This window comes from Gekko japonicus, unplaced genomic scaffold (assembly GCF_001447785.1).
Source record: "Gekko japonicus isolate JY-2015 unplaced genomic scaffold, Gekko_japonicus_V1.1 scaffold27, whole genome shotgun sequence".
NCBI classification, from domain to species: domain Eukaryota; kingdom Metazoa; phylum Chordata; class Lepidosauria; order Squamata; family Gekkonidae; genus Gekko; species Gekko japonicus.
In genome coordinates, this window is record NW_015172002.1 from 1,798,767 (window position 1) to 1,823,008 (window position 24,242).

At 44.7% G+C, this 24,242-nt stretch overlaps 1 protein-coding gene across 1 annotated transcript in view; it reads left to right on the top strand.

Annotated features, from left to right (window-relative positions):
• DPF3 (D4, zinc and double PHD fingers, family 3) overlaps positions 1 to 24,242 on the top strand; it is a 241,123-nt gene that overhangs the window by 150,410 nt on the left and 66,471 nt on the right. Inside the window, exons 4-5 of the mRNA XM_015420042.1 lie at positions 16,053 to 16,180; positions 17,422 to 17,517. Coding sequence (XP_015275528.1) covers positions 16,053 to 16,180; positions 17,422 to 17,517 — 224 coding nt within the window. The remainder of the gene's footprint in view (positions 1 to 16,052; positions 16,181 to 17,421; positions 17,518 to 24,242) is intronic.

Consider the following 24,242-nt stretch of genomic DNA (forward strand, 5'->3'; position numbering starts at 1 on the left):
GGGGAGTGGGTCCACTCATCAATATATCTAATACTTCAATCCAGAGACTGGGGCTATGAACAGTCAAGACATATCTTCCTAAGAAACTGAGAAAAGCCCCAATTTGCAGGAAAAAATGGAGATCTAAAAAATTGGGTGATTATCCCCCCAATAAAAGAAGCAGTCCCTGCACCCTTAAGAAATGAATGCCCTCTGAGTTCTCAGTTGCCATTGTGCAACTTGCTAGGCAACCATAACAATATTGCCAGCTTTCTAATTTTGCCTTCTATCAGTAAAAGGCATGAGGGAGGTCTTTCCCAGGGGTATTTTGGCCTCCCACTCACCTCCTACTTTCCTCCTTCCTTTCTTGGAAGGAGGACTCCTTGGAGCCAGCAGCAACTACTGGGCAACTTGCTGATATGCAGTTTGTGCAACTCACCCAGGTGCAGCTATGGCTACTGGATGACCAGGTGCCACACAACTCACTTGGGCCCAGTGACAGACTCCATACAACTTGCACAAATTGGCAGGGCATGGCAGTGGCCACCACACAACTTATCTGAGTGACTTATTACCACTTGACTTTTGCAACTAGGCCGGACTTTTCCAAGAGAGAAGCTGCAAGGGTGTTTAGAGTGTCAGACTAGGATCTGAGAGACTGAGGTTCAGATCCTCACTCTGCTCTGGAAGCTTGCTCAGTGATGTTCGACCAGTCACTCACTGTCACTCAAATGTACTTCACAGGGTTGTCATGAAAATAAAGTGGAAGACAGGAGAATTATGTCAGGTTTTTTGGTACTCATTGGGTAGAAAGCTGGGGTATAAATGAAGTAAATAAACAATAAATAAAACTGAAGAGTGTGGTGGCAGATAAAAGAAAGGTTGGTTGGTGAGTGGGAGAAGAGAAGGAAGCAGGGCAAAGGAACAGGATGTGGAAGCTGCCAAGAGGAGAGGAAGGAATAGTTTGGGGAAAGGGATACAGGGGAAAGTGAAGTGACCTCCCGCATGTCCTTGCAGGTTCCCTGCTTGTATCTCTGATTTATATATTCTTGTGGTTCTTTGTTTTTATATCTGAATGGACAAAATCAATTACATCCCTCTTAGAAATGACACCCAAAAGAACTCTTAAGCTGTCAGCATGACAGCTGGAACCAAACCACATCCAACTTCCATCTTTTCCCATCTTTCCTTCCTAAATCTTAATAGGTTTCCTATTGCTCTGACGTATACAGAACATATTAATGGAGATAAGCCATCTTCCAGCCCACTATGCCTTTGCTACTGTTCCCCCTTCTAGTGTAGCTGCCATTTTTCTCTCTGCACAAGAGCAGCTTGAAGGATGCTAAACAACCACAGATATCTGTAGATTGATGAGCTTATTACAGCATTCTGTTCAGCTTCTAACATCCTTTCCTCCCCCAGCACTCACCTTCCTAGGCCCTTTTTTGTTCTGCAGGCGAATGACTGTCTGGGGGAGGGAGAGTAGCTCAACAAACCTTGCAGCCAGATGTTAATGAAGGGACACATCAACCTTCTCTGAGCACCCAAAGGAGTCTGGACTCTCTGCCCTTCTAGGGGGGTGAGGCACCCCAGGTGGCTCCATCTGCTAGTGTTTATCTCTCTTTCTAACTGGAACATGACATGACTGCATTTGGTACGGCTGTTTAGGAAAGACGTTTCTCTGCACATCAAGGGCAAATGACCAGACATTCATCTCTTCACTGTGGAGCCTCTCTGCAGCCATCAATCTTGTGGCTTAGACCTGCAGCTTTTTGGCTCATCATTAATCAAATGAAGGGAAATGCAGAGGCACCACCACTCACCCCCTTCATTATCATTTGCTTTTCCCCTTGGATGGATTTCTCCTCCTCCCCATACAATCTTTTTACTATTTTTGGTTAGGGGAGGAGATGGCAGCAATGAGAATAATTTATTGAGTGCAGGAGATTTGGCTCTCCTTCTCACAGTTTATGTTGTCACTTGGATAGATGGTAGAGGGTGAAAACTTTCGTGTTTCTCTTTCAGATACACACAATATCATTCTGGGCTTGTTTTAAGAATTGCCTTGACAGATCTGACACTGAAAGTCCATCTACTTGGGTACTTGATCTCAAGCTATGACTGGCCAAATCTCCTGAGAAGCATATTAATAAAGTTTCATGTTTATAGCTAGGAGCCGCGGTGGCTCAAGTGGTTAAGACACTGAACTGCAGGCTGTGGAAGGTCAGTAGTTCAGCAGTTCAAGACCCAAGTTGCCGCATGACGGAGTGAGCTCCCATCTCTAGTTCCAGCTCCTGCCAACCTAGCAGTTTGAAAGCAAGAAATTGCAAGTGGATAAATAGGTACCACTTCCGTGGGAAGGTATCAGCGTTCCGTGTGCCTTGGTGTTTAGTCATGCCGGCCACATGACCACGGAAACGTCTTCGGACAGCGCTGGCTCTTTGGCTTTGAAACAGAAATGAGCACCGCAACCCTAGAGTCAGACTCGACTGGCTTTCGAGCAAAGGAACCTTTACCTTTTACCTTTATGTTTATAGCTATTTCTTGTGGTTTATTCCAAGCATTGAGTATCAGAGGTTTAACTGCCTCTGTAGGTGAAGGTACCATTCTTAGTTATCAAGATCAATTTGTATTTATTTTATTCATTGTTACCCTGTGTGGAGCTCAGGCAATATACATGGGTCCTGCCCCATTTTGTAATAACCCTATGGGGTCAGACAGGTTGAGTGGCAGTCACCCATCCTCACCTGGTGACTGGAACTGGATTTCAACCCACATCTCCCTGGTCTAACAGTGCAAGAATCAACGGGGGGGGGGAGCAAAATTTAACCCTTAGGGGTCAAATTTCTAAAAATCCCTTCTTAGTGAGCATCTACGCCATGGTAGGAATGCTCTCCTCGAATTTGGTGTTTCTAGGTCCAGAGGCCTGGGCATTGATTTTACGGTGAGGGGACTTTCTTTTTTATATATATATATATAGGTGGATACAAAGTGGACCTCTCTCTCCAATTCATTTTTGTAACTGTGATAACTGTAGCAGACCTGTACTACCTTGGCACCATTCAGCCGATTAGAGATCCTAGGGCTGAGTGACCACTGAAACAAAGCAGTTTGTTTCTGTAAGCTCAATAGAATCCCATATTGATTTTTGTGCATTCTTCTACCACCCTTAGGTGTGGTAGAAGATTGCTGGACCATGGCAATATTTTGAGCATGCAGAGGTGGGGATGCTTGGACTTTTGAGATTTTGTCCTCTCTTTGGCTTAGGGTCTGTTGGCTTTCAGCTAGGGCTACCAGCTTTGGGGTGAGAAATACCTGGAGATTTTGGGGGTGGAGCCTGAAGAGGGTGGGTTTTAGGGAGGGGAGGGACTTCAATGGATATAATGCCATAGAGTCCACCTTCCAAAATGGCCATTTTCTCCAGGTGAACTGATCTCTGTCACCTGGAGATCTTCAGCTACCACCTGGAGGCTGGCAACCCTACTGTCAGGAAGGAAGGTGAAAGGCTGTGCCATTTATTTTATACATTTCATTTGAAAACTATCATGGCATTGATGAGGAAGACATTTTACTTTAATATGAATGAAATCATTTCATGCCTATGTTTGTCAAATTTTTCTTTCATGAAACCTCAGATACTCAGTCCAAAACTTGGATCTGACAAATTCCCAGTGTGCCTCATTTTCTATCATTCATGTCCTGCGATATTTTTGCTTTTGCTCTCTGATATTGTAACCTATGTTGAGGGTTCCTACTCTATGTGGTGCACTTCTGATAAAATTTCTGCATACTGTCTTTAAGGGCTTCCCAGAAAAACTGAATGTTACATTGCCCCCTCAGCCAGAATGAAGAGACGGACACCAATATGGATTTAACAAGGGCCACTTTATTAATTAATTTACAAACAACAACTGGCGAGGGGTTGCTTAGTTGTACTGAGGAATATGACAAGTGTCAAACTCCTGACCACCTTCATTTCCTTTTGGGCAATGCACCTGCCTCGATCTCAAGCCACCAAAGGTAGCTTTCGACCAGCAGCTTGGCATATTCAAGAGAACCCCTGGCCCACCACCCCAGAAGCCGCAAAGGCCTGCTAAGGTAGGCCGGGCCAGATTGCTCCAAGGAAGATCACCCCTTCCCGGCCTTGAGCCACAAAGGCCCGAAAGCCATTCATGGAGGACCCTTTAATTCCTTTATAACAATGCCCAGGTGCTCACCAGTTCACATCCTGATTGCGTTACCCCGCCATAGCAAAGGTCAAGCCTCTGCTTAGGCCTTCGCCTCCACCAAGCTATCCAGCGCCAACATCACCCCTCGCCCCAAATCTGCAGAAATATATCATTGCCCTTGTTAAAGAAGTGCACCCCGTCCCCCCTATACAGGTCTGTTAACTTGACCCGTATATCAGGGTGCAACAAGAAAAGGCCCAAGCCGCCTACCATGGCATTTCTAAACTGTTGATTGGCGTTTCGTCTCACCCAGCCCAAGCACCTAGGAACCCCTTGGATACGTCACACCTGGCACAGCCAAATTGCAGACAAGACCAGCTGCACCCCAGGCAACCAGCTGTCTTTATGCCTTGCGGGGTCCCCAAAATTGCGCCAACCTGGCAGGGCAGAATAGCCACCAGACTATCCACACTCTGGGCCACCTTACTGTTATCATTGCAAGGTCAGCCTCCACTTGTAAGACCAGGGCCTTGCCCTGCATGACGACGCAGAATAGCCACCAGACCATCTGCCCTCCGGGCCACCGGGCCCATCATGGTGAGGCTGCACCCCAGGCAACTGGTCCGCTTGTAACACCCGGGCCTTGCCCTTCATGGTGAGGCAGAATAGCCACCAGCCTGTCTGCACTCCAGGCCACCTTGCTCTTTTCATCACAAGGCCAGCCTCAGCTTTAACACAAGGGCCTTGTCCTTCATGGCGAAGCAGAATAGCTGGCCAGACTATCCGCACTCTGGGCCACCTCGCTCTTATCATCGCAAGGTCTGCCTTAGCTTGTAACACAAGGGCCTTCCTGGCCAGGGAGTCCTCTTGGTCCAGTGGGTGGCCCAAAAGTCCATGCTGTGGCCACAGACATTGATTCCTCATCTCACCCCGCAGCCAGCAGCACCTGAAGGAAAAAACCTCATTAATAACTTAAAAATTTGCAATTTCATTCTTTGGACACTAGGCAAAAGCCCGCCACAGCTCACTGATCCACAGCACCCCCCCAAAAAAAGGAGTGCAGTGACTGGACAAAGGTACTGACCTGAACAAGGTCCCACTGACACTATCACATGGCAAGGGAATGCGTAGCCCAGAGCAGCTGCAGTGGAAGCGGCGCTGAACTGAGAAGAATGAGTTCCAAACTTCACCCCAGGAAAGTCCCACTTGCCCAAAGTCCTTGTGCTAACCACCGCAAACAGGTGCCTGGTCAGCGGAGTTCCATCCACAAGCCTAAAGCAGTAATCGTTGTCCTAACTTGAAGTGCAGCAGCACCCCAGGTCGCAAAATGACCCATTTCCACGACAGGGTTGCCTCTGGTCCTCTAGAGCTCCCGTTTCCCAAGACCTTCATAGAATGCTTTAGAAATTCCACTACATTTACCCAGCAATGTTTGCTTTTGCACAGTCATTGCGATTTGCAAGGCATACTGGCACTGCCGAATATTAATAGGGCTTATATTTCCACTGATCAGTTGAAATAACTTATTGATATTCCTTGGTAGCAAAGGACGCCCACCCCCTTTAAAGGGAAGTTAATTATCTGGTGACGTTATTTACCTCCATGCCATTAAAAAACTACAGCTGCGCATTTTCACACATTAAGTCTCTATTAAGCAGACAAGACTCAATTCATTGGATTGTTTGGCAATCCCGTGCCCTGAAAGATAGGAAATTGAGGCCTAGAATTATCATTGTCTAAGGTCTATACCATTAGTGAGCATCTCTAATTCAATTCCAGATCCCTTGGATTGGCAAACTGTGGAAACAACACCCATAGGAAACTTGGAACACTCTCTCTGCGCCTTGGAGTTCCTTAAAGAACTTTCCCACCTGCAAGGAGACCTGATTAGGGAGGCATCCATTGTTTAAAAACCAAGTGACTGCCCAACGTGGCATTTGAAATACTTTGTGGTATTTAATTTTCTCAAGTTCTAATAACCGCTAAGACCCATCATAGCAAAAAGTTAATCTGGCTCTCAAAACATGATATTGCCAATCTACAATGTGGTGTCACTTTAAAAAAATCTGTGTAATGTTAACACCGCAAGCCTCCAATGCGGTCCTAAAGATCGGGCCAGCGAGGACTGCCTTGCAGCCACAAGACACAGCCTCGAAGACTAGGCTGCCGCCGTGGCCCCAGGAATCAGGCCCCTATGCAGCCCAGACACGGCTTGCTGCTCCAGCTGCCACCGTGACCCCAACATGACCCGACACCCTTGGCTGCCGCCACAGCCTGATGGTCCTGGCTGCCATTGCAGTGGCCCAATGCTCCTGACCCCCATGGCCCGATGCCCCTTAGGGACCGCCTCTCCCTGCATGTTCCCCCAAGGGCACTACAGTCGGGGAACCAAAATCTCCTGGATATTCCAGGCCCCAGAAACATCAAACTTGCAGTTACCAGGGCCAGGGCGTTTTCGGTGGCAGCTCCTACCTGGTTGAATGAGCTCCCAGAAGAGATCCTGGCCCTGCAAGACTTGGTGCAGTTCCGCAGGGCCTGTAAAACGGAGCTCTTCCACCAGGCTTTTGAGTAGGAGCTGCCGCCATCATCATTACGTCACCATCATTACCATGATTCCATCTGCATCCCCCTCTATTCCCGATAATTGACCATCTTCAGAGCGGGTACTATTGGGGGCGCGAGACGTTCCTGGCAGAGGACAAGGCTATAGGGACGTATATTGTTGCTGCTATATATTGTTATTACTGTTGTTTGTTGTTCTAGTATAAATAATTTTAGAACCCCATCTTGAATTTCATAGTTAAATATTTTTGGAGCACCGTAAAGTAATTTTTAGCGAACTGTATTTATTGTATTTTATATTATTCTGTATTGTTTTAGTGTCCTAACCTGGGCATCCGTGCCCCTTGTGATCAGCCCTGAGCCTTCGGGGAGGGCGGGATATAAATTTAAGGATAAATAAATAAATAAAAATAGGCTGCCACCACGAAAAATGGGCCGCCGCTGCCTCCACCAAGATTGGGCCACCGCCACTGAGATCGGGGGGGCCGCCACCGCTGAGATTGGGCCGCCAGCACTCCTTGCCTGTGCCTCCAGGCAGGCCTGAGCAGCTCTCTGTTCATGCTCTTGCCCAGCCAAGCATGCAAAAGGACTGCTGGGGCAGAGGGCGGGAGCTGAGCCTAAATAGGCTGGCTCCGCCCTCTGTCCGGCGCTGCATTTCTCTCAGCGCTGGCGTTCTTCACTTCATGCCTCACGAGGAGGCAATTCAGCCCCCTCCCACCAGTGCAAGCTCGGCAGGAGTTTGGGCTCACATTGTTCACACCTTGTCTTTCCCCCTCTCCATTTATACTTTTTCTGAGCCTGCAGAGTACAATTTCACCATATTCTCAGCTGCCATAAACCTTGTTTGTTTTAGTGTACACATTTTTATCTAAACATTATGTAAAGCTCCTAGAATTCTGTAACTTTTTGTGGTATCAGGTTACCTCATATATTTTAATTCCATTTATTAAAAAGGGGGCAGAATGGTAGAACATCCCATTCCTTGTGCACAGTCAGTATAGAACACAAATTTATAATTTCCACAGTTTAGATGAATGGTTGGTTCTTAAGAAGGAGAAAGAGCAATGTGCCAGTTGTCAGAACCCACAGCCAACAACGTAGTACACGCTTATCAGGAAAGGTAATACTTTATTGAAGAGCTATAGATGCATTAACATAGGCACTGTTAAGAATGACGGCTGCCCATGGGGCATAATAGGATATAGGGTATTCGTATGCACCCCCCCACTGCCCTGACCAATGAGCCACCCTCCCGTGCGTGGGAGAAAGAGCTTCGGCCGTTTAGTGCTGAAGCTGGGAACGAGACACTCTCGCACGGTTCCCAAGAAAACCAGACATTAACATCCCCACCTGCAATACTTAGAGATAAGCGTTGTAGCAGCAAAGAAGCACAGAAGGAATGCAAAGGCAACTAGAAGACAACCAACCTCCCCACCCCCATGGCAGCATAGCTGACATACTGCCCCCTCGAAAATCTGCTTCACACCACTCATACGGGGGGACTCCCGGGCATTCCGGGAGGTCTCTCGGTTATTCCGGGAGTTCTCCCGGTTTGTCCGGGAAAGCACGATGAAACTTCCGCAACAGTACAGGGGCCCGAATATCTCTACTTCCACCCATTCAAGGTGCTGGGGTCCAAAGTCTGCCCATTCAACCAAATACATCAATTTTCCACATTTGATTTTAGAGTCCAAAATATTTGAAGTTTCATAATGTTCCTAGCTGACATACTTCGAGGGGGCAGTATGTCAGCTATGCTGCCATGGGGTGGGGGGAGGTTGGTTGTCTTCTAATTGCCTTTAGAAGACAACCAAACCTCCACCCCCCCAAAGCAGCATAGCTGACACCAGTATGTTCCCTCATGGGGCTTAAGATATATTATAGACCTATGTGGGTTTTTCTCTCCTCTCTCCTAACTTGGTTACCTTAATTATATGAATAGGTAGCACCAGATTAACCTTATATATTTGCATTAGCATCTTCTTAGGTGGAAGAAGAATTTCTCCCTTTATTAGGTAATTGGTAAAATGGCCCTTGGGAAGCAGCTCCCACATCATAATTACCACAACCTGAAAAATGCAAAAAAGCTTGCTTTGGTTACAGTTTCAGAGTTTACCATGTGGGGACTGAGCCCTAAGACTTTTGGCATGTTAAAAGAAAATACTTTATTTTGCTAACTACAGAATTTGCTTTCTACCTTCAACTTTTATGTTTTCTTACCTCTCAGATGGAAAAAATTAAAGAGATATGTGCTATGGTAGCATAGGGTACAGTAGGATGCAACTCTTTCTCTAGCATTGAGTTCACTTACAATTTTTCTTACAGATAATGAAGATATTGTTCTAAATTCCATAAATATGCCAAGTAGTACAATTTTATATGCTGACTAAATTATAAGTTATACATTTTATGGTGTTCAATCAGTAACAGAAGTTTAGGTTTGACAGGAAAGTAAGTATTGCATATATTTCAGTTTTTCCATACATTTACTCCCCTCCCCCACATTGTTTTTTATGGCTTCAAAATTTTGGAAAGTTTACATCTCTAGTGAGGGTTCTTCTCCCCACCTTTCTCTCCTTCTTTTCTGCTGGTGATAGAGGTGTTTTGGTGGGACCCAAAGGGTGGGTGGGGGAAAGCTGGAGGTGGGGTTTTCACAGATTCCTTTAATTTATGGCATTTTGGATCTAACCCATTGTGCTCCCAAAACAGACTGCCAGGGAACATTTTAAACAATCACACTAATAATTACATCTATGACAAAAAATAACATTTTTAGCATGTCGACAAACTTCTGAAGGATATTCCTTACAGAGTAGTAAGGTCTTTAAAACGCCAGAGACTTGAAAAATTAATGCAGGGAGACTGGTTTTGGGGGAAAGCTCATAGAACTCTTTCACGTCAAATGTGAAACTAGTTTGAAATTCAAAGACACCCTGCCTTTGCTCTGTAATTTAGAACACCAGTGTTCTATGGAACTGTAAAATCCCAGGGCATACCAGCTCCTGCTTTCTTTCATCTTACCAGACTAGCTGGCCTTGCTGGAAGGGAAGAAAACCAGCAACACAAGTGTCCAATTACCCCATTGCTCTTGGAATATTAAATTGTTAAAAAAAAACCCAACCACCAACCCCTCCCATATGTCTTTAAAAGTTTGATTAGGATGTTGTTACTATGTTGGCCCCAAAAAATAACAGATGTGAAATAGGTAATGATTATAAGTATTATTATGTCTCACAAAGCTCATATATTTCTTTTTTATTAAATAGACTTAGGGTTGCCAACCTCTATGTGGGGTTTGGAGATCTCTTGGAATTACAGTTGGTCTCCAGACCACAGCAATCAGTTCCCATGGAGAAAATTACTGCTTTGGGGGCTGGACTCTTATGGCATTGTACTCTGCTGGGTCCCTCCCTTTCCCAAAGCCTGCCTTCCCCAGGCTCCACCCTCTAATCTCTAGGAATTTCCCAGCCTGGAGTTGGCAGCCCTAGAGGCTAGTTAAATGCCTGTTGTTGGGCCTTGCTGTTCTGCACCAATGGTATATTGTCCTGGGTGATGCTTTGGGGGATTATTTCTGTGGCTCCTTGAGCCTTCACAGTAGACACGGAAATTGGAAGAACAGTGGGGACGACATGCACTGCACCATCAACAGAACCCAAGGTATATGCTGTTCTTGTGCCACATTATCATTTGTCTTTCAGGAAATGCATTCCTGGCTTCTGGTTTGGTGTTAAAATGTTGAAAAAGAAGTGTGAGAAGCTGCCTTGTAGATGCACCCATTGGCTCTTCCATACTCTAGAACCAGCATGGAAACAGCTAAACTGTGTCTATGTTCTGCAATTCCAAATAATTTTGCATGGGTGCAGAATCCAGCATCCTGAGAATTTCCATTTTTTTTTAAAAAAAGCAAGCTTCTTACTCTTTTAGTTATAAATACAATTGTAAAAGTGAATGGGAAATGCATGGTGAAATCTCTGAAGATAGGAGTGGTGCTGGACAAGGGCTCTGACTTCAGCGCCTGTCATAGTTCCTTGCCCACCATTGCTGAAAATAAACTATTTGCAAATTGTGTAATACTGTATAATTAATTGAGGAGTAGGCATTGGTTTTGCTACTGGCCCATTTGGCATGTTTGTTTTGTAAGTCACTTTGTAATACAATGGTTTGATGCTTATTGAGGTACTCAAATGAAGTTTGGTACACACTTTCAAGTCTGAATATCACCTCCACTACATCACATCTGTTTTTATATCAGGGTGAAAAATTGAAATTCAGCACAGTGCAATATTCCTGAAGACTTGAGACATCAGAGTGAATGTTGGTAGGCACATTCAAGTTCATATTCACTGTCTGAGGGATAAACTTCAGCCATTTAATGCAATCCTGCCTTTGAAGACTGAAATATTAGAATGAAAGCTGATTTGTGTTTCAGAATACAATGGCATATAACATAGAAAAGGTGAGCTATACATTCAGCTGAGCTAGAGCTAGATGCAAGAAGAACCTTTCAACCACTGCAGTTTGTTGTTATATTCAGAATTCAGGTTGCTTGGTAGAGAATATGGGTAACTTTGGGTAACATTTAATGCAAGGCATGCACTGCCATTGGCTCTCCTAGCCAATCGTGAGGCTGAATGAAAATCCTAGGGCTGGAATATAAGAGGAAAGCGCAGAACTGAGGGGAATTGTTAGAGTGGAGGGAAATGATGGATAGGATTCAAGTCAGGTCACAGGCTGAATATGCATCTGCTGTGTAAAACAGTCTCGGTCTGTTGTGGCGCCGTTGTACATTGCTCCCCTTTCCCTCCCATTCTGGCTCGGGATAAAAGCTTGCTGTCTGCATCAGACTTCACCATGGCAACCGCGGGGGTGCGCAGGAGGGAGAGTGTGAGAGAGAGTGGGGAGGAAATGGCACCCACATGACCCCCCCGCAGAAAGTAAAGGGGGGGTGACCTGGTGGAGGGGGAGGGGGGGGTGGAAAGTGAATGAGCTGGGTAAAAAACACAAAACACCCAGTGGTTTCCAGGCAGGGCATTCTGGGGACTGCCCCAGGAAATAACATTGTTCAGCAGTGGGTGTGCTTCTAGACCACCAGCAAAGAAACATGATCGTAGAAAAACTGGGGGGGGGGGAGGTTTGGCTCCAGTTGTCTGCTTATCGCTTACAGCAGCTCAGGAGCAGAGAAGAGCAATTGCTCTGGCTGAAAACCAGATCCACATAAGCCAGTGAGATGCCATAGTGACCTCGGAGTCACCACTGCAGGGCAATAAAATGATGCAGACAGCCAATGCTAAGTCAATACAATACGGGAATGGCTGCGGCAAGCAATGCAGACAGATTTGTGATACGATTTGGGACTGCTGGCACAGTAGCAAGAAAGACCAATGCAGATTGGACCACAATCAGAGAAGATATGGAATTAAAGATACATGGTGACTTGGACACTGGTGAACAGGGCAGAGATCTGGAAGGGTTTAGGGTTGTTTGACATGGGGAGAAGTATATGCAAAAAGAACTTTGCAGAACATTTGCCATTCTGGCCGTATCATTGCAAATTCCTTTGAAGATACCCATTTAAAGACCTGTAAAAATCACTGTGTAGATGTGGCCCACAGTTTTTCTTCTTCTTTTAATAACAACAACAACCAGTTTCTGGAAATTATATTGACTTCACCACTTACACAAAATCCAGTCACTAAGGGACACATGTTTGTGTATTGCCCCCCCCTCCTTAAAATTCTGTGTTTCTTCCACTTGTACTCTAATGCTATATTTATGCCTTGGAGATGTGGAAATTAGCAATATGATGGATGGATGGATGCAGCTTGTCTGGGTTTTTCTACCACCATTTCCCCTGGGGCGCTCCATCTGCTGGCAGAGAGCACCATCCCAAAAGATGGTATCTTTTGCAAACTCGACAGTTAACAGACAGCTTCTCTCTCTGCATATTTCCCAGAAGAAGAGTGGGCTTAATCTGGTTTTTTTCCCATGGCATATTTTATGATATTCTTTTTGACTTCCATTGTTCCCAATATTCTACCATAAATAAATATTCTAGGGGTGGGAAACAGAAATGGACCCGAGACTGTGCCCTCTTCTGACACTGATAGATTCTCATTTGAAGCAGACATGAGATTTAATTGCTCACTGAGCCACTGATTTGCCCTTTAAGGTATAACCTGCCACATCCTGTTAATGAGCTCAGTGGCTACATTTGCCCAGCAGTAGATCTCTCTGTGCTATGTAAGTTGGTTTGTATAGTATTACTTTTAAAGTTATCTGGGCTACAGCTTTGACTATGGCTTTTGTCATCTTAAATGGCATCTTGTGGAATAATTCATGATATAGAGTTGTACATGGTATTTGTTTATGAGAATAAACCAGTTCAAAGAATCAATGTGACACTGTGTTTGTATAAGCCTTGTTCTGGGAAATTGAATTGCTTTAGTTTTTTCACAGTATCTGTCTCTAGAGCAATGGATCATGCTAGAACTCTCCCAATAAGTTGCTCTGTTTCCAATTAGAAATGAAAACGGAGCTGCTTTGGTGCGTAGAGACAGTTGTTTGTGTGGCAGCTGATTCTGTGTGGGTTTGTGCTTTGTTGTACAAAAATGCAACACCTTTTTAAAAATAGAATGTAGAAAGAAAGAGGTGTTTTCATTTGTAAGTTCTTTGCTTTCGCCTGTGGTCATGAGCCACTTTACTGAGGGAGTTTTGACTAATCCCTTTTTATTCAGGGTCTTCAGGTTATGAGTAAAAATTATTCCATTGGGCTGTGCCTTATAGAATGACTGCTTTACTAACAGCGGCCTTTCTAAGAGGCACAATCCAGAGGAATAGTCTGTGTGGATGGTTCTCTCTCACAGTACAGAGCATCCTTTAAGGGAAGTTGGAAAAAGAAGGGAGTACAATAAAGCACATGTATATGATCCCCCCCGGACATTGGATCTCCTGGCAGCCATAGTACCCCCTCCTATCCAGTTCTGAACAGTTGTGGAACATAAAAACATATGAGGATATTGATGAGCTGCTGTTTTAATTCCAGTTTAAAGCTGGTACAATTATTTGGCTACTTTTTGAGGAGGTATATGTGAATATATTGGAACTATTGAGCATGAGTCTTTATTGTTATAATGTGGCCAGTCTTAATGTTTGGGGTGTGTCTGTGGCTCAGTGGTAGGGCCTCTGCTTTGCATGCAGATGCTCCCAAGTGTTTTCCCTACTTTCTCCAGTTGAAAGGATCAGGTAGCCAATAATGAGAGAGACCTCTACCTGAAACCATGAAAAGCTGCTGCCACCCTCAGAGTATATGGGACTGACCATGAGAAATAGGGCTCCCAATTCTAGGTTGGGAAATCCCTGGAGATTTGGAGATGGACCCTGGGGAGGGACCTCCTCAGTGGAGTATAATTCCAGCCTCCAAAGCAACCATTTTCTCCAGGAAAACTGGTTTCTGGAGTCTGAAGATGAGTTGTAATTCAGGGAGATCTTCAGGCCCCATCTGGAGTTTGGGGTGGGAGACCAGTGATCTACCTCTGTATAAGGCAACTTCATGAGCTGATGGGCTGCAAAGCAAATGGCTGTCTTCAGTGTGTTCTAGTGGTACACAAATTCTGATTTTGCCATCATCTTTAGTTATTCGTTGACTATGCCCTGCCATGTAAGGGCAGTATGAATACTAAATTTGTGACACATTTCATTACTTGCCAGCTTGCAAGGGCCAGTTCTTTGACATACTGTACATTTTTGGCAGGTATACATTTCAGTCTATCCACCCAAATAATCATTTCTCTGTGAGCATTTCCTTTAGCCTTGATGATCTGCTACTCATTTATGATATCTGAAAGTGTAAATCAAAATGTTACTTCTAGTTGTGAAACTGCCTTTTTATAGATGTCTTATACATGCCAGTAACACAGTTACATTTGAAAAGGGGATGCTTATGTTTGTATGTATAATGTTGGAAATGTGTACATCAGTAGTGATGATGTGATCTGCTAAAAGGCTAGGAGTCCAGGAGCCTGTTGCCTTCCTCTCAAATCACTAAATGCCATGTTAGATGGGAGAATCCTTACTGTAGTAGCAGAGCTGGATTAAGACTGTTAAGGGCCCTAAGCACTGAAAAGATTATGGTGCTCCCTCATATGTAATTCAAAATAAAAACAATACTAAACCATCAAATAATTATTTTATTTTATTTTTGGAACTGACACAAAGTTTACAGGTATGCTGAAACTAAAATAAATTCTGTATAGACTTTTCTGAAATATCAATCCCACCCCCCAATCTCATTTTTGGTGCTCCTGCTTTGCTGGTGACCTAAGCACATGTTTAGTCTGTGTGTTGGGCAATCTAGCACTGACTAGTAGAGATAGGGTTGCCAGTCCCTCACTGGAGCTGGGGTATCCCCCAGGCCCTGCCCCCCATCAATCAGCTGGTCGGTAGGGGGACTTATCAGGAGCAAAAGGGAGGCCTAGGCTATGTTGCTGGTGACATGGCAATGTCACTTGTGCTGGAATTGACATCATCATCCCAGTGATATCATGGCAGTGTTCTCATATTTGGTCAAAAGTTCTATGGTAGAACACATTTTTACCATAGAGTTTTTGCCCAAATACCAGAGCGTTGCTGAGATGTCAAAAAGTGATGATGTCGCTTCCGGTACATGCTAGAAGTGATGTCACCGTGTTGCTGGCGACATTGTTTGGGTGTCCTGTTCCTGGTAAGCCCCCCCCCCCCAGTTGCCAGGAAGGACTTGGTAACCGTGAGTATAGCAAATGAGTTACACAGACTTCTCAACAAGCTAACACACAAGCCCTTACCTGGATAGGCCAGACAAACCCGATCTCGTCAGATCTTGGAAGCTAAGCAGGGCTGACCCTGGCAAGTACTTGGATGGGAGACCTCCAAGGAATACCAGGGCTGGGATGCAGAGGCAGGCAATAGCAAGTCTCCTCTCTGAAATGTCCAAGCCCCTTTAGAGGTCACCAGAAGTCAACCATGCGCGCACACACACACACACACACACACAAATACAAACATTAAAAAGAAGCTAACACACAAGACTCACAGAATTACAGAGTCATAGTGTTGGAAGGGGCCTCCAGGTTTATCTAGTCCAGCCCCCTGCATAATTCAGGAAATTCATAAATACCTCTCCTCCACACCCACCCAGTGACCCCTGTTCCATGCCCAGAAGATGGCAAAAAAACCTCCAGGATTCCTGGAAAGTTTTCCTGTTAAAACAATTTTATATTTCATTTGTTCTGTTACTTATGCTTGCTTTTTATATCCTGGGCTCTTCAGGAAAAAAATAAAACTGGTTTGGTTTTTTTTGTTTATTAGAAGTTGACCTGCCTCTGAAGAAAGATGGTTTTACATCTGAGGGGACCACACTGGAAGCCCTGCTGCGTGGAGAAGGGCTTGAAAAAAAGATAGATACTAAAGAGGAAGACACTCTACAAGAAATCCAGGTAATCTTTGGTGCTTGGGCACATTTCCAATAACTAGGTTTGCCAGCCTCCCAGTGGGACCTGGAGATCTCTCAGAATTTAACTGATCTCCAGATTACAGTTCCCCTGAGGAAAATGACAGTTTTGGAGGATGGACTCTAAGGCATTATACCCCACAGAACTCCCTCTCCTCCCCAAACCCTGCCCTCCCCAGTCTCCACCCCCACGTCTCCAGGAATTCTCCAACCCAGATTTGGCAGCCCTACCAATAATCAATGTAATTCTGAAATGGCTTCAAATCTTGTGCTTCTACTTCTAACTCTATCCTGTTTGTTGCTTGCAACTCCTGTGTGTACACACAAACAAACATGCACACAGAGTCTCATCAGTCATGAAAGAAAGGTTTCTATTTTAATTTTACATTTTCTGCATTTCTAAATTTATATTATTGGCCACACTGAAGCTTTTCTACTATGTATCCATCTTCCTTAGGGTATATATATACACACACACACACACACCCATGATGGCATCATGGTAGACTTGTGGGAAGATGCCCATTAGAAGTTTATAGTGGGCCCCTGCAAATTATCCTTTGCAGCGCAGTCCTGCTCTCCCAAGACATATCCAGAGCACAGACATCTTCTCCATGCCCCTTGGCACACATTTGGGCAGTGCCCTTCCATCCCTGGTACTTGCATTAACATTGTGGTGGTCCTAGCTGCATTTCAAAAGAGTAAACCTGTTTGCAGTGCTCATAAGCTGCTACTTTGGTGTTATTACTTTTAAAAATAAAAAATTGGTCTTTTTAAGCCTAAGAACCGTGACATGGTCACATAGGCCAACTTTACTGGCAACATGACAGTGTCACTGTTCCTAGGATTAGGAAGCCTGATTTAAAGAAAAAAGACACAGAAAGAGCTGCTGACTGGGGCTATGAACAGGGGGTGAACAAGATGGGGTCCACGGGACCTTTTGATCCCACCTTCCACACCTTGTTCCCCTATCCTGCTTTTCATGCCAGAAATGATTCATTGCAAACATTTGGCACAACCCTGCTTTATACACTGCTTGAGTTCTTGTTTGGAGCTTCCAGTCCTGCAGTGGCCTGATCTGTGTTGCTCTGTGTGCATGAAGTAAATATATTACACATGAAGTAAATCTATTCCTAAGATCTGCTTTCATTTGTCTTTGCCCTTCTGTTAAGGATCTTCTGTTGCTCTAGATTTGTTTTTAGTTACTGTTCATTGTTTTAACTACAGAGGGTTTTGGAAAATGATGAAAATGCAGATGAAGTGAACGAGGAGGAAGAGATGGAAGAGGATATTCCAAAACGGAAGAACAGGCCCAGAGGACGGGTAGGTTGCCTTACCCGTGCTGAAAGAAGCCTAGAGTTGTTATGTATTTGTGCATACATGTACACATAGTTTAATATGTTATATGACCAAATTTATCCAATATAAACTTAATATCTTTCTGTGGTATGCTTTCTTTTGTGTTTTCACTCACAAATTTTGCTTTCATTTGTCGGTTATAATAAAAACCAATTTGCTGGAGCTGTACAAAATGGCAAACACATCTGGGTATTGATATTTGTGAGCATAGCGTAACATTATTTGGTGTTTGTTTTATCCACATTTTTCAGAGGAACTAGAACTGTATCTTTTCCCTTGGCAATCTCAGTGCATGGAAGAGCTGGCTATTGATCAGTGCTCTCTGCATGGCTCTGCAGCTGGAGGCTCTCAATAATCAGATCCCTTGGCAAGAAACCCACACAGCGTGAAGACAGGAACACATTCAGAGGCATCTCACCTCCCACTCTTCATCCGGTCTTGCTGTTCTGGCCCTCCCTCCCCGCTGTCTGGAGTGAACTGCAGCAGGAGGCTCTTGGGACTGAACGAGCACCAGTCTCTGCAAGACTCCAGTGGCAGATTCACAGCAGGGGTTTCTTTACATTAGCCAAATATAAACATACACTTTTGCAATATCCATATGGAATAGCAGTGTCCCTGTAATGCACAAGATCAGGGGGTCTGTAACCTGTGCCTCTAGAACTGATTGTGGCTCAGGATGGAACCAACTATGACTCTAAAAATAAAATCTTACTTATTTCTTTATCTATAGCTCATCTCAGTCGCAGAGACTCAATGCAGATCTTTAAGTTACAGTGCATTGGAGGGGTGGGTGGGATGCTAGAATAACCAATATGTGAAGGGAATGGCTGGCCAAGATTTTTATGGGACTAAAGGGCTTCTTAGGGGTGTTTTACAGAAAGGAAACGACCATGATGATCCAAGTGCGAAGGAGGCGGCAGATATATGCCCGTGCCCTAAAACAACTGCAAAGAGAACTTCTGTGTGAGACCTCATGTGTGCCGCTTACTAATAAAGGACTCACAACAACCAGTACTTGGGCTCTGAAAACTATATGGATTATTAATCGGCATGTTAAGGGGTATATTTTCAGTTATGCCGTTATGGACTTTCTGATAACAGTTCTTTGGTCATCTTTTGCTCTGAATGTTGATGTCATTTAAAATGGTTGCTGACCCCTGCACTAGATTGTAATGTATAGAGCTTCATACAGTAAACTGAGGAGGCTGAAGGAAATGAGCTGTGCCACATGCTGCATGCCTGAGTGAAATCCATTAGGTCTGCTAGCCAATTGGGCCATCTCAGTTGTCAGCATGCATGCGAGACCTGGTTGTCCAGTTTTGAGATAACGCTGATTTGCTTGCTTGTTTATTCGTATAATTCTAATGGGGCAATGGGATGCACCAGCCCTTCCCCCACCATATCCTTATATTAGACCATGAAGAAAAACTGTCAGTTTATTTGTTTATTTATTTGGATCTCTGTGTGCTGAAAACTTGTAATCTGCAACAATTCAGAGGCATATAAAAATTCTGTCTAACGCAACGTGCTCCTAATCATATCTGAAGTCCCAGTTTTCTTTCATTTTTATTCTAACCCTAACCCTGAAAACCGAAATATTTTACAATGCTTCTGAAAGACACACTTGGACTTCTACCTATCACCGTAGAGATGGAGGTAATGATTTGAGTAGCCAGAGTGTATATATGTATGTATATAAGTGGGCAGAGTGTACATATGTATGGAGGTGGATACCGTCTGATCACAGAGATAGAAGGCGTGTGAGAAAGCAACCTCTGATATATGTTGGGCTTAAAAGTTGATGGGGGAAAGCAGTTTAGGCACAGAGGCTCTAGTGTGGTTTGTTCCTGGTAGTCTGGCCCCAGTTAGGATAGATATAAAAGGTAAAATTGAACAAAGCACTTCGTAATTTCTTCCCTTTGAATTTTAGAATAAATAAATACCCCCACCCCCCATGTGTTAGAAAGAAACTGCTCCTCTAGATTTTCAAAAGGCGTCTTCTGTGGCCTGTAAATTCACAGCCTGGGCTCATCAATGTTTGGCTGTTTCAGAGCACAAATGTGGAATCAAAGGCACGGGTACAGAAATAATGCAGAGGAACTAATGTGCTGGTCATTCCAAATTTGTGCACGTCCCTTCCTTTCCTACAGAATGATTTCATTTTTAATCTTGTACCCCTTCATCTGTCCTTCTGGCAGGCATCCCTGCTTGGCTCCATTTGAGAGCTCCAAGGCTGCTCTGCTGAAGCTTTCAAGCTATATACATCAATTCCTTGCTGTATAACGGCAGGAGGCTGAAGGCAGCCGTGGATGACTGAATGCCACATACTGAAGCACTGACAGCAAACACGTGGCATTCAGGTTTGAGCCTCTGGGGTGGCTGTCGATTTGCCAACCCCCTGAGGCCAGCCATGAAATTACTGGGAGTATTGGTGAAGAGAGTTGAAGGCCAAAGTGATATAGTTTCCCAGAGAGCAATTTAAAGGACTTTGTTGTCTAGAAATGACAGGAAGAGCAATAAGGCCTGAAATTTGAGGGTGCATGCTATAAAACACAAGCATATGAACATGTATATTTGGGTTCAGGGTTTTGCACACCACTTAATGGAAGTTGGGTACAGTTACAAGTTATTGTTCTCTTTGCACACTGTGCCGAGATCCAAGGAGCAAAATAAGAACAAAACAGCTAGAAATTAGTAAGTTTGCATGTGACATTTAAATTTTATTTAGGTTTTGGAGTCAGTACACTGAAAAGCTGCACAAGGCTTGCTCCCCCACTAATGTTGAATGCTATGTGATGCCTGTGCTGTGGCACACTGGGGGAAGAGATATGTGTGTAGAGGCAAGTGGGCTTGGTTATTTAGGCACATGTGGTTGGCTACCTATGGGCTGCAAGTGTCCACTTTAAATTTTGCGTCTCTTGTGCTTCTGTCTGGAGAGAGGGAGACAGGAGACTAGAGGCTTTGGAACTGGGCTGCCTCCACTGAGAAGGCTGAAGGGGCAGGCAGACTCCTCCAGATGAGGATTGGATTGTTTGTATACTGAAGTTAACAGGAGTTGTGGGCTATGTTGAGGTTAGCATTAGTTGGCAATGTGAGTGCACAAAGGGGACATTTTCCTTTCTTTTTTGGGGAGGAAGCAAAGGAGACAATTAATTGGAGGTGGGGTTTTTTGGAGGTCTGGGTGGGATTTTGAGTAGGGCTGCCAGATGATTTCAACAAAAACACTGGACACACTTGATAAAAATTTGTTGAGCAATACAAAGGTAAAGGTTTCCCTTGCTTGAAACCTAGTCGAATCCAACTCTAGGGGATGGTGCTCATCTCTGTTTCCAAGCCGAAGAGCCAGCGCTGTCCGAAGACATTTCCATGGTCATGTGGCCAGCATGACTGAACGCTGAGGCACACAGAATGCTGTTACCTTCCTGGCGAAGTGGCACCTATTTATATACTTCCAATTTCTTGCTTTCGAACTGCTAGGTTGGCAGGAGCTGGGGCCAGAGATGGGAGCTCGCTCTGTCACGTGGCACTTGGGTCTCGAACTGCTGAACGTCCGGTCTGCAGCTCAACATCTTAACCTCTGAGCAACCGCGGCCCCTGTTGACCAATATACATATACACACACATACACACGATAAAACACACAATAAAAAAGAAAAATGCCCTGTCCCTTTAATAAAGGCTTATATAGAGTCCCTATAATAGAGGCTTGTTATGCACCTTATGGTGGTGGAGGAAAGTGCCATCAAGTCACAGCTGACTTATGGAGACTTTGTAAGGCTTCCATGTGTTTTGCTATTGCCAGGGGTCATTTCGTAGAAAAAGAGCTAGAGGAACTCATTAGCATAACTCATTAGCATATGCCACACCCCCTGACATCACCGGAAGTGTGTCATAAGGCCACACACCCCGCCCCCAACTATCTCGGCCGCCGCTGCCAGCCTTGCAGCTCCACCGCCGAAGCCCATGAGGGGCCCGGCGGTGGACCTGCAAGGCCGGCGGGAGTGCAAGGAAGCCCCGCGAAGTCCCTCCCTGGCCCCAAGCAGGCAGGGGTGGGGAGAGGCAGGGAGGAAGCAACTTACCCTCCTTCTTCTCCTGCCTCCTCCTGGCTGAATGAGGGCCGGAAGCGGGGCGGCCGGAAGCAGGGAGCGGGGCTTCGTCATTTCCCCCCCGAAATGACCTCTGGCTATTGCCTTCTTTTGCACAGTGACCCTACCCTGGGCTTCTTTGATGGTCTAAGTAACCCGGGCCAACCCTGCTTAGCTTCTGAGATCTGATGAGACTGAGCTAACGTGGGCCACCCAGGTCAGGGTCCACCTTATGTAGGTGTCATCAGTAGCCTAATCCTCAATTCATTTATTTTTTAAAAGAATCCACTATTGTGATGGAAAAAAAGAGAAAGGAGGAAATTTTGGAAAGCAGAAAATATTTATGTTTAGCTTGACCTTGTAAACTAAGTAGTAAAGTGTGGAATATTGATATTGGCTGGTATCCTACCACTCCGCTCAGTAAAGTTTGAAGCCTCCCCCCATGTGCTGAAAAGCATGGTACGATACAGGCCATTGGTCACAATCTGTTTGTTAATATGGTAATCATAGTAATGATGGGCAATTGGGCATGATCCAGCCAAAGCTCAGTATTTTTAAAACATGTTGATTATAAAAAAAAGGATTTAAGCATGTAGTCAGTTCTATGTCACTGTAATCAATGGGATTTAAAAATACTTCATTTTGCCTGTACTGTGTCTCTTGTTATTATTATTGCTATATTAAAAATAATGGTTTGTATAGCCTTTTTCTGTGTGTACAAACTGATTAGCAACTCTTCTTTCCTTTGTTATAAACTGTGATTTCAGAGTAGCTTTTAAAAACCTCAGCATTCTTAGCTTCCCTCTAATTATTAGTGTTAGTAAGGATTGTGGGTTAGATCTAGCCAGCTTTTTTTGCTCAGTCTTGCCCATTTCTCCACCTCACTACATCCCCTGTTCCAAATGGCTTTTGTGGATGCAGGTTCCCTTGATTATCAACATAGCATTTTGGGACAGTTTTACATATAAATGCAGCCATACCTATTACTGGCCAGTCCTAAACATGTATACTCAGAAGTAAATTAACTTTCCCAGAGTGGATTTTAGGGTTCAAAGATTACTTAGGAACCACTTTAAAACATAATTCCTAATAGTTTTAGAGGGCGGTGGCAATTGAACAGCTAGATTGGAGTCCAGTAGCACCTTAGAGAATATTTACGGGCCTGTACGCATGGGGGTGCCTATGGGTGCCCGGCACCCTCTCCAAGCAGCCATGCCTCGCCCACCTCTCTGTGAAGTGCCCGCTTGGCTTGCCGGGGGAGGGGAAGTATGTCTCAGCCCATGCTCGACTTGCCGCCGATGCAATTTTTGCTTTAGGAGGTGCAAGACAAAGTTCCTGTCTTTGCTCTCCTCTCAGATTGCCTGCAAAGGCAGGGGTTGTAGGAAGGGGGCACAAGGAGAACCAGGGGTTAAGGGGGTGCTCAGGGGGTTATTGTCCTCCTGCTGCTGCTAGCTAGCCAACAGAACCAGGTTGTGTCTGTAAAACCTTGAGGGGCTCTCCCAGCTCCTTCAGCAATGCTTGCCAGACATCTTGGATCTTCTGGGGGTAGGCTTTGATTCCGGAGCAATGCACAACACTTCAGAGAGAATACAACTCCCAGACACAAATCCTGACCTTTCTTTATTATTTCCAAACTGCCCCAGGTGCTGCTCCTCCCCCTCCCCCTGCTTTTACCTGTCAGGTCTTACCTAGCCATGTCTCTCCACCTCTATATCTCCTTAACAACAACCCTGTGATGTAGTCAGCTCCACTGTACTAAACTGCCCCCCCTGGCACCCCCTAACAAAACTTTTCTGGGTATGGGGATGAAGCCAACAAGTTTTGGGGTGTATAAGCTGTTAAGAGTCAAAGTTCCCTTTGTCAGATACAGGTCAGAATGCTGATCCCTGAGCCCTTATATCCCAGTCAGAAGGTGGAAGGGGTGCTGCAAAAGAAGGGACACAGGATGCACAATGTACAATGCACATTACAATCGGCTTGATTAAAGCAGAGGAGAAATGCTTAGAGACAGAAAATTAGATTCCGTAGTGCAATAAGAAGCCTGTGTCCCTATTAAGCCCTAGGAGATCCATTGTTCTGAATTTGTGAATTAACTCAAACTCAGCAATCTCTCATTGTAATCTCCCTTTGAAGCTTCTCTATTTGAGTATTGTGGTCAGATTTATGCCTGCTTATTCTTTTGCATAGGGACTGAATTGTTTGTCAGATGTAGAGAGTGGAAGGCATTCATGACATGTGATGTCACTACAGATGTAAGGACTCAGGAATTTCCATTCTGACTGTATCTGATGAAGGGAGCTTTGAGTCTTAACAGCTTATACCCCCAAAATCTTGTCAGTCTCTAAGGTGCTATTGGATTCAAATCTAGCTATTCCTAATAGATTTACACATAAAACTCTCATGCTGCGACATAAAATCCTGTTATGATCTGTGGTGTCCAAACACAGAAATCACATTCCTATATGTGCAGACTTCTCTGTTCACTTTTACTGGAGTAGCTGCATATTTGAGTGTCAGAAGCTCATTGATTCACCAACTTGGGGTCTTATATGAAGGACAGAAGAGCCATAGATCCCCTAAAGTACTGTTATTAGAGTGGGGTAT